The sequence below is a fragment of the Notamacropus eugenii genome, chromosome 6 (assembly GCF_028372415.1).
Source record: "Notamacropus eugenii isolate mMacEug1 chromosome 6, mMacEug1.pri_v2, whole genome shotgun sequence".
Lineage (NCBI taxonomy): Eukaryota > Metazoa > Chordata > Mammalia > Diprotodontia > Macropodidae > Notamacropus > Notamacropus eugenii.
In genome coordinates this window covers 44,622,963-44,638,521 of record NC_092877.1, presented here as the reverse complement: position 1 = coordinate 44,638,521, position 15,559 = coordinate 44,622,963, and the positions used below count along the sequence as shown (strand labels likewise).

Sequence of the window (15,559 nt, the reverse complement as noted above, 5' to 3'; positions counted from 1 at the left end):
GAGAGGGAGGTGGGTGTGCCTGAGGACGGGGGGCGGGGCCACTGGGGGAGGGTCTGTAAGCAAGGGAGAAGGGAGGGGGCTGGAAGTCAGAGACCCAGAATCCAAGGGACGGGAAGGGAGTTATGGGATTGAGGAGGGGAGAGTCGCGTGGCCTGAGCGCTTGAGGGGCGGGGCCTGGAGGCCTGCCTCTACCCGGAAGGTGAAAAGGGGGAGGAGTCCGAGAGCTGAGAAGGGTGGGACGCGGTCACGCCATTAGGGAGCTAAGGGGTGAGGCGGGGCGGGGGCGGGGCCTAGAGTTGAGGGGCGGGGCCCCAAGCCTCGGCCTCAGAGTGTGAGAGCCAAGGGGGCGGGGTCGGAGTCCACAGCAGCTCCACACTTCTGTCCCGGCGCGGAGTCCGCCGCTCGGTCAGTCTGGGTGTCCTTTGGTCGAGCCGTCGGTGTGTCCCGAGCCGCTGCCGTCATGGATTCCTCGTCCGGCCTGGTAAAACCTGCTGCTCCGCCGCGTGTCCGCCCGTGGGCCCCACGCTTCCATCCTCGTCCGAGAGGGCGCCGGGACGGGGTCGCGCGTGGCCTGAGCCCTGCCTTCCCTTCCCACGCCGGGGCCTCCCCGATGCCGGGCTCGCTCTCGGGGAGCCGCGGGGATGAAGGGCCGAGGCGACGGCGCCCCCCCCCCCCCCCACCAGGCTCCAGCCTCTGCTCTCCGCCCTCCCGTCGCCTGAGCCTCTGGGCAGACCTATCCTGACCCCGAGAGGGTCCCACCTTTGCGCGGGGAGGGCGGGCAGTGATGGGGAGCGAGCCCCGCAGGGGCGGGGGGCAGGCCGCGGGGCCCAGGCGGGAGGCCGTGGGGCCGCCGCGTGCCCGTGGCTTCGCTGAAGACCTTTGAGCTTGGGCTTTCTCACCTGTCGTGGGAGGCGTGGCTCGAGACCCAGGTCTGGCGGGCACGCCGCGGGCTCCGCGGACTTGGAGGTCCGAGAGGTTAGACCCGTCCCTTTGCCCGCCGTCCTGCTTCTCCAGCATTCCTGGAAGAGCTCTCCGGGCAGCACCGGTGCCCCAGGGAGACCGCTGTGGGCTGTACACAGGGGCTGACAGCTAACCCTTGGGTGACATGGTATCACAACGTAAACGCCAGTGGACTGTGCGTGGGAATGTTTTTCATTCAAAACGTGCGTTTGCAGAAGAAAAGTAAAGTGAAATGCGCTTCGCTAAATGCTTGTGCCATAGATAGGCGCCTGTATCGACTGCTGATCCTAACCCTGACTCGTCCCTGTAAACTCAGTGTCACTAGAATTATCGTTTTAGAAGAAACAAGTATTCCTGCAGCATGTTTTTGGTACCGTTTAATATTTATTAAAAACGTCGTGCCAGCTTGTTCCCATTTAGGCACAGACAAACTTCTTTTATATCTTGGGTTTGGAGATTGCGCGGTATATATCTGATCTGCCATTGTTGTATTTATGTAGGATGCTTCGCTTTTGATTGCGATTTTGGTCATTGGTGCATCCGTATTACTACTGTCTTTAAAGAACATGGGATCCCCAAAGAAGAAAGACCTTATTACGTTGCTGAATCCAGATACAAAATACCCACTGCCCCTGATCGATAAACAGGTAACCTTTTGTGTTCCCTGAAACCAAGCAAATTTGGTTCCCTCTGACATCTGGAAAGGGAGGGTTGTTGGAGTTCTTAGCTGTTTATCTGGCTAGTCCATGGGAGCTCTGAAAATAGAGAATATTTGTTGACTGTCATAGAGGGGATTCTTTTTGTTTATGAATCAAACTATATGGCCACTGAAGTCCCTTCAACTCTTAAATTCTGTAATTTTGTTGTTTGGGAAAAGAAGCTGTCCGCTGATGAGGGGAAATCTGGTTGTTAGTTTCCATTATTTTCCTGAGAACATGAACTTCTTTGAACCCAACCTGTAATCATCAAAACTTCCACCCTTCTGCCCCCTCTGCATCCTAGGATAAAGGTTTCTCTATATTTGAAGGAGGCACCATGGCCCAAAGCTGGGAAAGGGGGATTTATATTTAGAGGACAGGCTTTCTTAACCTGGTATCCTGAAATGTGGGGTTTTAAAAAATATTTTGATAATTATTTCAGTATGATTGATTTTCTTTGTGATCCTATGTATTTCATTTTATGCATAAGATTGCCAGAAGGCTTCATGATACATAAAAGGTTAAGAACCTCTGGTCTAAAAGATATCTAGTACCCTTTGAATTTTTGCTCACTTACAATAAGGAGGAGTTTTTGTCACTTATGAAAGATGACAGAATTTCCCTCCTTTCTTTAAATTTCAAGATTGTATCAGAACTGGGACCAGGGCTGGAGAATGAATTTTCACTTCTTAAGAATTCACTTCTTATCTTACTCCTTTTGGCTCTAGGCAGTGTACTAATTTGTGTTCTAGGGCTTATGTCTACTTAATTTCTTGTTTCCTCATAATTCTAAGGCAGCCCTGTCTACCAGAGGATTGAATTGCTTGTGGAGTGAGGCAGCAAACATGATTTCTCTCCTCGCTTCAACAATGATTTCTCTGCTTGGTCTCTACAATCCTTAGGATGCAATAGCCCTTAGATATACTTATAATCACAATCTTAAATCATCCGTATAAGGATGTTCATTGTGATGAGTTCATTTAAAACGCTGGGTCAGACATTCTGAAGATGCAGGAGCCTGATAGTGACATTTTCTTCTTTGGTTGGCTAGGAAGGAAGTTGATCCTCTGACAGGTTTGCATAACTACCTGCCAGGTAACTTTCCCCACATATACAAAGGGAAGGAAATATATACTTTCTGAAGGCCAATGGAACTTTCCTTTAGTGCTTATTTATAGTCCAGTACCATATACTGTACTGGCATGTAGGGCACAATAAACCCTGAGAATGATGAGTATTCTTATATTTTCTGTTTCATTAGGAAATCAGCCATGATACCAAGAGGTTCCGGTTTGGACTTCCTACGTCAGATCACATTTTAGGGCTCCCTATAGGTAATAATAATGATAACACTGGTAATGTCTTATTCCTATAATTCAACATTTATTAAGTCTACCATATGCAAAGCTTCATGCACTCTCTGTGGTGCTTTATTTGTCAACGCATAGGAATACAGCCAAAAGTCACCTTAAAAATCATCCAGTTCAACTCTCTTGTTTTCTCAGAAGAAAACTCAGACTCAGAGAAATTTTTCTTGCCCAGGATTACATGAGAAGTTGATAGCAGTCAGAATTCTAATCCAGGTCCTCTACCTTCAAGCCCAGTGCTTTCAAGTATTTGATTTAATATGGTTCTCATAGCACCCTTGGGATAGAAAGACTGCACAAATAGCAAGTGTTAACTACTTGTTAACAGAAGGAAAGGGCAGCTCAGATATTCTATAACATTGGGTTATCCAAGTAATTTGGATTTAGTTTTCAATGGGTTATGTGAGTGGTGGTGGTATTTTTTTCTGCAAATTTCTGTTTGTCTCCCCTTGTTTTACAAATGAGAGAACAGAGGTTCAGAGTTTGAGAAATGATTTGTGCAGGGTCACACCAGTGAATCAGTGGCACTGTGATCACCAAACCTCGATCTCCTGACTTCTAGTCTACCATAAGACACTTTCCCTCGTCATAATCCGTTTCTAATTTTTGTTCATAGGTTGATGTGAAAATATTTTATCAGAAGCAGGGTAGCATAGTGCTAACAGTAATAACTGATCTTTATTTAGCACTTTCAAGTTTCTAAAGTGCTTTATATGCATTCTCATATGAGCCCCGTTTTCAACCCTGAAGTAGATACAGCTATTGTTATCCCTATTTTTCACATGATAAAATCAAGGCTCTGAAAATTTAAGTTACTTACCCATGGTCACACAGCCAGTAAATATCAGAGGGAGAATTTTTACCTCCCTCACCCTTCCCTACAGTTCCAGATTGCCTCAGTGCCTGGTGGCCTGGAGTATAGTCCTAACTGCTACTTAATAGCCATGTGGTAGGAGGCAAGTCACTTCCTTTCTCTGGACTTGAGTTTCCTTACATGTAAAATGGGAATATAATGTCCTGCTGGCCTCCCAGAGTCTTGAGAATCAAACAAGATAATAGATGTGAAAGTGCTTTGTAAAAAATGGCAAAGCATCATCTAGATGGGATAATGATTTTTAAGCATATCTGGTTGTGATAGAAGAAGTGTATGAGTGTGAGTGAGGGTAGGAAAAGGCCAGAAGGAATGGGGAGAGCAGGAAGGAGCCACCACAATTGAAACTTATGGCTTTATTTATCCACAGCTTTTTGGGGGGAGGGCAATTAATTGAGATCCATCCCTTAATTCAGTGAATAGAATTGAATGAGTTTCATTGATTGATTTCATCCAAACACATTCTCTAGACTTTATTCTGCTCTGTGGTTCCACTCCTCTGTATCCTTAATTCTTTTTAGAGCTGCTGTCTTCCAGGAACCAAAGGATGTGACATGTTCTGTCCTCTTTTGGTGTTGGAACTAAGGGGCACTGAAATGTGCAGAAGCAAGGCCAGCAGAGAACCAGAAGGCATGGGAAAAGCTTGTGTAATTAGCAGAATAATTAAGAATTGGTTTAAGGAGAAAAAACTACATTCTATATTGAACACACATGTTGAATACTAGGAGAAGAACAGCCAGGACTCCAAGGCCTTTCCAGAATCTTCAGAGACCCAGATAAGGTCTTGGTTATGCAAGCTGCTCACACAGCTGGTAGATCTCAGTTCTGATCTTTATCACCCTTGTTTTGTAATGAGGGCAGGAAAAGACTTTACCTAGGTTGAGTGATGGATTATACCCTGACATTGGCCAGATTCCCAATTATTGCCTCCTATCAGCTCCCACTGATTAGGAGGGCTCAAAGCCAAGACTTCTGAGAGCTTTCTGTATTGCAACTGCAGAGCTGTAAGGATCTCTGGATCAGGTTGTTTTGGTTGGGTCTGGGGAAAACTTAGTTTATATGACTAGTTATTATAGTTTGATGCTAGTAACTATTCAAAGTACAGAGACTTAATGGGGAGGGGGAGTCAGGAAATGTGTTAGAAAATCTTAAATCAGGCTTAGGAATAGTTTGAGGTTGAAGGTAGGGAGTTCAGACACTGAGTCACATATTCTGTGACAGTCACAACCAGAACATATGGATTCGCCAGCATGCATGATGAGGTTACAGGTTCCATGATGGCTATGGATGATGCAAACGTGTATCACATATTCTCCAACACAAGCTGGTTCTATATTGGCCATGGTAAATAGCTAAAACCTAACGTTTGAAACAGTGCTTTGAGATTAAGATGACCTTGCACATAGTGGGTACTTGATAGATATTTGTTGTATTAAAATGGATTTTCATAGCTATATCTTATTTGATTCTCAAAATAGCCATGGATAGGATGATTATCTCCATTTCACAGATGAGGAAACTGCTGTTTGTAGAGTTGAACTGATTTGACCTGACATGATTATCAAAGAACAAAGCTGGGGTTGGACTTTGAGATCTTCTGACTTCCAGGACATTGATCCATGGGGCTTTAGAATCTTGTACATGTCTGTTTACACAAAGACAGAGATCTGAAAGGGATCTTGTGGAGATCATCAGCTTGCATTTTAATTTACAGAGAAAGAAACTAAGGCTCTGAGAAGGGATGTGCTTGTTCCAGGTTATACAGCTAGAGAGTAGTACAGCAGGAACCTCAGTCTATGGTACTGAAATGCCAAATGTGAGACAAATAGCAGAATTAATTTGTTGGAAGAAAAGAGAATTTCATTTTAGTGAATAGTTTTATCTTTTTAGCAGGGAAATTGTTAGAAGTTATAGATAAGTCTTATTCTCCTTGACTTCAGAGGGCAGAACTAAGAGTCCTGGGGTAGAATTTGCAAAAGGACAGATTTTGGCTTGCTGTAAGGAAAATCTTCCTAATAGTCAGTGGAATGGGTTACCTTAGGAGGGAGTGGGTTTCCCCTCCCTGGAACTCCTCAAGGAGAATCTAGTTGCTCACTTGTTAGAAATGTTATAGGTAGAATTCTTGTTAAAATATAACTCGGGTTGGGGCAGCTGGGTGGCTCAGTGGATAGAGTACCAACCCTGGAGTCAAGAGGGCTTAAGGCTCAAATTCTTGACATTTACTATCTGTGTGACCCTGGGCAAGTCACTTAACCTCAATTGCTTCACCAAAAAATATACATATTAAAAATTGGGGAAAGATGGCCTTTGAGATCCCTTCCAAAGTTGACATTCTTTGATTCTGTAAAATACCTTTTACCTTTCTATGAATTCTAAAACAGATTTTTCTTTGGAGTTTTTCCTGAATATTTGTGTTCATGTTCATTTTAAAAAGGAAAAAAAGGAGAATTCTCCATAAAACTCACTTTTTATTTTTCTCCTTCTTTAGGTCAACATGTTTATCTCTCTGCCAAAGTCAATGGCAATCTGGTGATCCGGGCCTATACTCCTGTTTCTAGTGATGAAGTAAAAGGCTATGTAGACCTTATTATTAAGGTAAATGCACATGGTTCCATTTTAGTCTAAGTGTGAAAAGGCATGAGAAGTCTAAAATGCTATATCTTGGCGGACCTGACAGTGATACACAACTGTAACATTATTTACCTGCTTCATACAAATCATGAGGGTGTCCTGAAAGATACAAGAAGTACCTGAGACCATTTAATAACTCTTCTTTGCCTAAGCATGCCATCATTCAGAATCTAGAAATCATCTGAATACGTGTATGTATATGTATGTATATACATATGCAAAACTGGGGCAGCTAGGTGGCATAAGAGGTAGAGCGATGACCCTGGAGGCATAAGGATCTGAATTCAAATACAACCTCAGATACTTACTGGTTATATGATCACAGGCAAGTCACTTAATCCAAATTGTTCCAAAAAAAAATTTATAACAAATTCAAAATGTAATTTCCAAAGGTGTTCTGCTTATTTGTGCTTGCTTTTTGCACAAACGCTTCAGCGAAGACTTAGGAACTCCAATCAGTGCAGGAGTCAGTGACAAAGCAGGCTGCCTGTTGCCTAGAGGTGATGGACTCACAGTTGCAGAACGAAACATAATTTTTGAAAGCGGACAATATGGGAATTTATTTTATTTGACTGAGCATATTAGTTACAGTGATTTTTCTTTTTCTTTTTTTCAGTTGAGGGTGGAGTGGGAGAAAAAAATCAAGTTTTATTAATTGAAAGCAATTTAATTAAAAACAAACACTTCAGTGACTTTCTTTTTCTTTTCCCAATGTTCACTTTATCTTTCCCCTCCCACCCCCTACTGGAAAGAGAAAGAAAAAAGAGAAACAAAACTCTTGTAACAAAGATCTATAGTCAAGCAAAACAACTTCCCATATTGACCACGTCCAGAAATGAATGTCTTCTTTTGCATCGAGTCCTTTACCTCTTGTCAGGAGGTCTGGGATCATAGTTGGTCATTGCATTGATTAGAGTTCTTAAGGCTTACACAGCCTTTTGTCTTTACAATATTATTATAGTATAAATTGTTTTTTTGTGATTCTGCTTATTTCAGCCTGCATTAATTCATGCAGATCTTCCCAGGATTCTCTGAAGCCATCTCTTTTGTCATTTCCGTAGGTCACAGTAATATTGTATTCATATACTATAAGGTTCCAATTCTTTGCTATAATAAAAAAAACTGCTATAAGTATTGTTGTACACTTGAGCCCATTTCCTCTTTCTCTGATCTTTTTGGAGTAACCTTAGTAGTGATGTCTCTAAATCAATCATTTCAGTGATTTTGAGCATAATTCCATATTGCTTTACATATTGGTTAGACCAATTAATAGCTCTCTCAGCAGAGCATTAGTGTGCTGGTTTCCCAGACAACAGCTGTCATTTCTCATTTTTGACATCTTTGTCAGTCTCATGGGTGTGAAGTGGAATCACTGAGTTGTTTTAATTTGCTTTTCTCTAATGTTTAGTTATTTGGAACATTTTTTCATACAATTGTTAATAGCTTTAATTTTTTTCTTTTGAAAACTTTCTTTTCATATCCTTTGACCATTTATCTACTGGAGGGTGGGTGTTGTTCCTATAAATTTGAGTCAATTCCTTAAATATCTTAAACATATGAGACCTTTAGCATGTAAAACTTGATCTAAAATTTTTGCCCAGCTTTGTTTTCTTAGTATCCAACGTTAACCACCAGTTTTATTTGTGCAAAAACTTTATGTAATAAAACTTGCTCCATTTTATCTTTTTAGATCCTCTCTATCACTTACTTGGTCATGAACTTTTTCCCTATTTATTGTTGAGCAATACAAGTCTTATCTAATAGTTAAATGACCTAAGATTGGCTTGTAAAACTATACTAGCATATACCAAAGTCTTTAATAGACTGAATTATTTGGGCAGTATTTCTATTAGTAAATATCATAATAGAGTTATTATAATTGCTGTGACCATTAAAGTTATTTGGAGACTGTGAGAACGATCAAGGCCTTGTTTTCCAGATTTACTACAAAAATGTGCACCCAAAGTTTCCTGATGGGGGAAAGATGTCTCAGTACTTGGATAACATGAAGATAGGGGATACCATTGATTTTCGAGGGCCAAACGGACTTTTGACTTATAATGGACCAGGTACTCTTGCTCATGCCCAAAGAAAAATCCTTTCCTTTTCCAAGATATTTTGGGTGGGAAAAAGATGGAGCACGTTCTAAGACATTTTCATCATCCTAAAAAAAAAATACTTTTCAGACAATTGAGATAACTTAACTTTGTATTGGAGTGCCCAAGATTGTCACTTCATGCAAAATATTCTATTTATTCCCTTCATTCAACAAATACATAATGTATGCCCACTGTATGCATGACTGATTTTGTGCTCGATATTGTAATTACTGGAAGATTTTGTATTTACTTCTTAACATGGTTGTGATGTGTTTGTTGTAGTCAGAGAAGACCTTTCTTATTCCCTGCTCATGCGCTATCATGCTCCCTAATATGGGCAGGTGAGAGAGGCTGTGGGTTTCCTCCTTTCCCATTTAATTGGGAATAATCCATCTCTTTATGAGTTTACTCTTCCCGGGCAGTGAGAAAAGGAAGTATATTCTCTGAGATACTCTGAGGAAAGTTTGGAAAGTAGTGTCACTTATCATTTTTTGCAGGTAAGCTGGCAATCAAACCAGATAAGAAGAGTGAACCTAAGATGAAATTTGCCAAGAATTTGGGAATGATTGCTGGTGGGACAGGTAAGACTTTACTGGGGGTGGCATGGTGCTACAGAGAGCATTTCTAACTCAGTGTTTTGAGATCTGCATCTGGAAGGACAAGCATATATCTGACTGTAGATCTCCTTGACTCACATGGACATCCAGGTTTGAGGTTTGTTCCCTGAATCACTGAACTTGACAAAGACTTGGAGTTCAGGGTCTGAATTTAAGTGATAAGCCTGAAGTGCTCCTCCATTTTGGCAGCACAGCCTTTCCTGAAGGTGTGACAGCTGCTGTCATGTATTTATTCAGAGGGGCAGCCTGAGTGGGCCCACCCATGTCACTGCTCCCTATTCTGAAATTGTACCTGAGAAAAGGAGAAGAATCTGACTTGTTCTTTGCATCCAAACAAAACTGAACTCAGTGGATTCTTCACACCTCTAAGCTTAGAAGGAAGGGTGTGAATGAAGGCTAATAGATGATGTACAGAGCATTCAGGGGCCCCAGCTTCCTCATGTTTGGGTATCTGAATGGAACCCATCCAGATACTGACCTCATTGAATCCAGAAAATGAAAGAAAATATTTTCTCGGATATGTTCTAGGAATAACACCAATGCTACAGCTGATTCGGCACATCACCAAGGACCCTGAAGATGGTACCAAGTGCTCCCTTATCTTTGCTAATCAGGTTAGGTAACAGTTCATTCTCTGTTTATTCTCCCTGCCCTTGGAAGTCATGAACATTAGACTTTAGGACAGGATTTACCTTTCTTTACTAGACTCTATGCTTTGAAATTTCTGTTTGAAGGTGTTTTAGTTTAGGGGCTATTATCTTCAGTCATTCAACAAACATTGGAGAGGAGCTACTTTGTGCAAAATGGAGTCACATGGCACACAATACATAAAAATAGCTTTTTGCACAAAATGTACAAAATGCAGCTGCTTACAATTGGTGCCTCCACTTCCTTGCTACTCCCTTAATTCTAAGTCCTCTGCATACTGATTTCTGACCTAATCATGTGATGAAATGTTTGTCCCAAATCAGCAATGACATGTTGGCCAGATCTAGTGGCTTTTGCTCAGTCCTCATCCTCCTTGACCTCTCTGCTGCTTTTGACATTGTTAACTGTGTGCTTTTGGATTCTCTCTCTCCTATCTAGGTGTTTGTAACACTTTCTCCTGCTTCTCTCAACAGTTTTATTGCTCCTTCTCATTCTCTTTTACTGCTTCTTCATCCAGGTCACACTCCTTAACCATGGATACCCCCTTAGGTCTCTGCCGTGGTCGTCCTCTTTAGCTTACCTCCTTTAGTGATTACGTTAGCATTAGGTGGCGAAATTATTTATGCAGGGAATTCTCACATCTATCCATCTAGCCCTCTTGAGGTTGGACATTACCCACTGCTTCTTGTACACCTTAAACTACATGTCTTATAGGCATCTCAAACTCAGATCACCTCAAATTTAAACTATTCACTTCCTGATTGGTCTCTCCACTTCAGTCACATCTTTCATTTAGTTGCCAAGTCATCCTCCCAAGTGGTAAATGTGACCATGCTACCCCATTATTTAATACACTCTCATGATTCTACCTAGGGTCAACTCTAAAATCCTGTTTGGCTTCCAAAACCTCTAACAACTTGGTGCCTTCCTAATCTTCTTATACTTTACTGTGTTTTTGCCTTTCTCTATATCCCCAGCATCCAGTAGGACCTGGCACACTAGTGTTGCTCAGTAAATGCTTGTTGATTCATCGAATACTAAAGAACTTCAAGACCTGTCCGTGTGTCCCTTTCTCCCCTACCCCTGTCACACTGTCCGTTCCTCCAGGTCCTGGGGGATATGACAGTATCTCTGAGCCCACCGAGTTTTATCTCGTTTTCTCAGATTGTGTTCCAGCTTCTGTGGTTTACTCAGCTTTCCTTCTCCCAACTCTTTCCCCACATCACCTTCTGTTCTACATTCTTTCAGTTCCCCCAAGGCTTTCACAATACCTGCTAAAGCTTTATTTGATTTTTCTCATTTGAAATATGGATCCTCATGAGTCATTTGATCTTTCCACATAGATAATGAGGATGTGCCTATGTCTATTCGGGGCTGACTGTGGTCAGTATTTGGTTTTGACACACTGTTGGTGTAAAGAGCAAAGTCCAGGAAAAAGACTTGTGACATTTCCTCAGTGTGTATCTTTTTTTCCTTCTAGACTGAGGAAGATATCCTCCTGAGAACAGAACTGGAAGAGGTGGTGAAGAACCATCCAAACCAGTTCAGTCTGTGGTACACTCTGGACAGGCCTCCCAATGGTAATCCTCATGTGCTTCCCGTGTGCTACAAGTAGAGAGAGTAGCACTGGTCCCAGATGTTGGGTTCCAGTTCTGCTCTGATCCTACCTTCCCTGTCGAGAAAATAAGGGGTGTGGATTCACTGATTACTAAGGTCCCTCCCACCTCTAAATGATCCTTTCACTTCCCTCTGTCTCTTCTCACCATAGTTACTGTTTTTCCTCTCTCAGGCCCTATAGGTTTAAGTTTTCCCAGGTCAGAACTGGCTTTTGACCTACTTTACAGAGCTTTGGCTCAGTATCGTCACTTAGCAGGATGTAACAGGTTTAGTCTTTAATCATTGCCTCCTATCTGTGTCTTATATTCTAAAGTTACCTTGGCAGGGTGAAATGGGAGTATTTCTTATAGGGTAAAGTAGGAAAAGCACTTCAAAACACGGGACAGGCTGGTTCACCAACACTTCTGTGATCAGTGCCAGTCTGCTGCCACTGAGGGCAGGAATGTGATGCAAAATGCAAACAACACTTACTGGCTTAACGTTGCTTCCTGGGCATTTTTCCAGGCTTACTGATGGACTGAATGGCCATGTGGGGTGTTGTTTGTCCTTCGTTCTCAAAGAGGACCATGATATCAGGGAGGTGATGCCATGACACACAAGGGAATCAGATTTAAGTGAGAGAGCAAAGCAGTACACTCTCAACAATTAGCTTCACATTAAAGACAGATCTGGCTTCAGAAGCTTTAAGGAAATCTCCTGAGGAATAGTCAATAATGTGTTATTGGCAGGGGGTTATTGGTGGCACTAAGAAGTCTCAGACTGTTGGCTGGGTGATACTTCCTCCAGGAAGGGTTTGAATCACTTTGATAGAACCCTAGGTTTTTAAGATAATGTCTAATTAAACTTACCACTGTTTCTTCTGATGCCATTTCAGATTGGAAGTATAGCTCGGGATTCATTAATGCAGACATGATCAAGGATCATCTTCCTCCACCAGGAGATGATACTGTCATTTTGATGTGTGGTCCTCCTCCAATGATTCAGTTTGCCTGTCAACCCAATTTGGAAAAACTGGGCTATTCTCAAGACAAGACTTTTGCCTACTAACAAATTCCTATTAGCAAGTGTATCTTGGTACTTTTTGTATTGAACTTCAGAATGGCTTGTTCAAAGCCTGTTCTAAAATACTATGGTTTTTAAAATGTTAAAATAAGTAGTTTTCTAAATGACTTTCAGAATGAGTTGCAAAATTTAAAAACATACACAAAACTTCTTCCTGCCTTGTTATCTTGTCTGAGATTTCTGTGTGTTCCTAAGTTCCTAGGTCAGGGACCAAAGCCTGAGGAGCTGTGCCCAAGGGATTCAGTAGTATGCTGTTCATGTTAGATCCGAACAAGTTATTGTAATTGATTTGCAGAACAGCATTTGGCTTAATACTTTAGTGAAATAAAATTGGTGCAAAATAAAATTTAAAGTCTCATGTGTATTGCAGATGCATGCATACCTCCAACCCACAATTCAAGAGGTAGTTCATTATCAAAAGCTTTGGTTAGCTAAAAAGCTAGTCTTTATACTAGTATTTTCTATTTTCTAGCATAGTGTTTAAGAGAACCATGAGCAGGTAGGGAAATCTTAGGGCTTTCATATCAAATAGATCAAAAACTAATTTCTAGAAGAATAAAATGGACTTTCATTATATAAATGTTAAAATCCAAGTTCTCCAAAGGAATATTGGAGTGGGGAAGGGTAAGGCAGGTAGGAGGGTGAGTGAACACATGACAATAGCAAATGATGGGGCATCCATCTCCCTCGCTGTAGATACCCACACCAGTCTTGCAGAAGCCCATTGTGATTAGCAGTAGCTAAAAAGGTTGTCATCTAGGTGAAGTTCCCCAATTTGTTTAGCCATTCCTCCGTTAATGGGCATCTACTTTGTTTCCAATTCTTTGCTACCACAAAAAGTGCTGCTATGAATATTTTGGTCATCTTCCAAAAGATGGAAGACTTTATGGAGACTTTATGCTCAGCAAAGACCTCCTTAGACAAAAGGATATGAACGTTTTAGTCACTTTACTCACATAATTCCAAAATGTTTGTACTGAGATATGTATTTTTGTTAGTTTTAAACCTGTAACAGAAACCACCATTGGAGAAAAAGTTCTATTATAAACACCTAAAGAACCTTCTCAAAATGATTTTCCCAAAACAAGCTTGCCCATGTGAGACTTCTGCTCATTAAACTCAGATGATTCCCTGTTACTTCTAGGATTAAATGCAAACTCCTACATTTGGCATCTAAAACTCTTCACAGTCTGGTTCCAACTTGTTTCTTTATCCTGATGATGCTTTACTCTCCTTCACACAGTCTGCGGTCCAGGCAAACTGACCTGACCGCTGTTCCTCACAATGTGGCACTCCCTTTCTCATCTCTGTGTCTTTACTGTGGTTGTCTCCTTTGCCATGAATGGCCATGAACCCTAAATACCTTCCTCACCTTCAGTCTCAGAATCCCCAATTTTCTTCAAAGGTCAAGTTCCATTTCTACACAAAACCTCTCCTGATCTACCTTCCCCTACTTGCTAGTGCAATCTCTCAAATTGCCTTGTGTTTATTTCCTATATACACTTTTTGCATATATATGTATATATGTACACGTGTGTATATATATAACGTGGCTTTCCTTTTAAAATTTTCTGCCATCAGAGGCTCTTAATCTAGAGTCTCTGAACTTACTATTATTTTTTAAAATTTGATAATTATTAAATCACAACTCACTTCCTTTGTCTTCCTACATATCATATTTTATGCATTTAAAAACATTTTGCAAAACAGGAATATGAATTGGAGATGTGGGAGAATTCATTGTTGGTGGAGCTGTGAGCTGATACAGCCATTCTGGAGAGCAATTTGGAACTATGCCCAAAGGGCTACTAAAATGTGCATACCCTTTGACCCAGCAATATAGCTTCTAGGACTGTATCCCTAAGAAATCATAAAAACACATGTACAAAAATATTTATAGCAGCTCTCTTTGTGGTGGCCAAAAACTGGAAATCAAGGGGATGCCCATCAATTGGGGAATGGCTGAACAAGTTGTGGTACATGAATATAATGGAATACTATTGTGCTATGAGAAACGATGAACAGGCAGACTTCAGAGAGGCCTGAAGGGACTTTATTATTAATTGATGCTGAGTGCAGTGAGCAGAGCTAGGAGAACATTATACACAGTAACAGCCACAGTGTTTGTTTCTGATAGAATTAGCCTTTCACAGCAATGCAAGGACCTAAAACATTTCCAAAAGCTCATGATGCAAAACACCATCCACATCCAGAGAAATATGGAGTGAAGACTCAGAATGAAGCAGACTATTTTCTTTTTTGTTATGTTTTGTTTTGTTTTTCTCATGCTTTCTCCCATTCCTTTTAATACTGCTATACAACATGATTAATATGAAAATGTGTTTAATAAGAATGTATGTGTAGAGCCATATAAGATTGCATGCTGTCTTGGGGAGGGAGGGGAAGAAAATTTGGAACTTATGGAAGTGATTGTTAAAAATGGAAAACAAATTAATAAATTTGGAGAAAAAAATGAGAATGATAATACTACATTTATGGGGATGGCTGGCTGGCCCATGAGTCAAGAAGACAAGTTCAAACCTGTTCTCAAACACTTTATAAGCTATGCAACCCTTCGCAAGTCACTTAACCTCTCACTTTGTTTCCTCATCTGTTAAATAAAGATAATAATCAAATATACATCATAGGGTTGATGTGATGATAAATTAATAAATGTAAAGTGCTTTGCAAGCTTTAAAATGCTAAAAACAAAAAACATTATTTTGAGAAAGGGTCCACAGGCTTCATTAGCCTGCCAGAGAGATCCATGATACAATGATGGGGAAGAATCCCTGATCTAGACACATGGGGCTCCTGGAAATGCTGTCTTCAGCTGAATTTTTTCTCTCCTATTTGATCACAACTAGCCCCAGCTTATCTGCTCTAATGTTAACAGAGGGCATTCAATTATTCAGATATCAGTATGGCTTCCCTCAAAGCAGTCAAAAGACAACATACAAGGACCTTCTCAAGATGAAAGTGTACTTTG

At 41.1% G+C, this 15,559-nt stretch overlaps 1 protein-coding gene across 1 annotated transcript; it reads left to right on the top strand.

Annotated features, from left to right (window-relative positions):
- Window positions 1-202: 202 nt before the first annotated feature.
- On the top strand, window positions 203-12,916 carry CYB5R2 (cytochrome b5 reductase 2). The gene is made up of 9 exons (XM_072619713.1): window positions 203-481; window positions 1,461-1,607; window positions 2,920-2,992; window positions 6,385-6,491; window positions 8,467-8,596; window positions 9,124-9,207; window positions 9,772-9,857; window positions 11,372-11,471; window positions 12,383-12,916. Exons 1-9 carry the CDS (start codon window positions 461-463, stop codon window positions 12,553-12,555), a joined length of 921 nt encoding a protein of 306 aa, XP_072475814.1. The 5' UTR covers window positions 203-460; the 3' UTR covers window positions 12,556-12,916.
- Window positions 12,917-15,559: the final 2,643 nt, after the last annotated feature.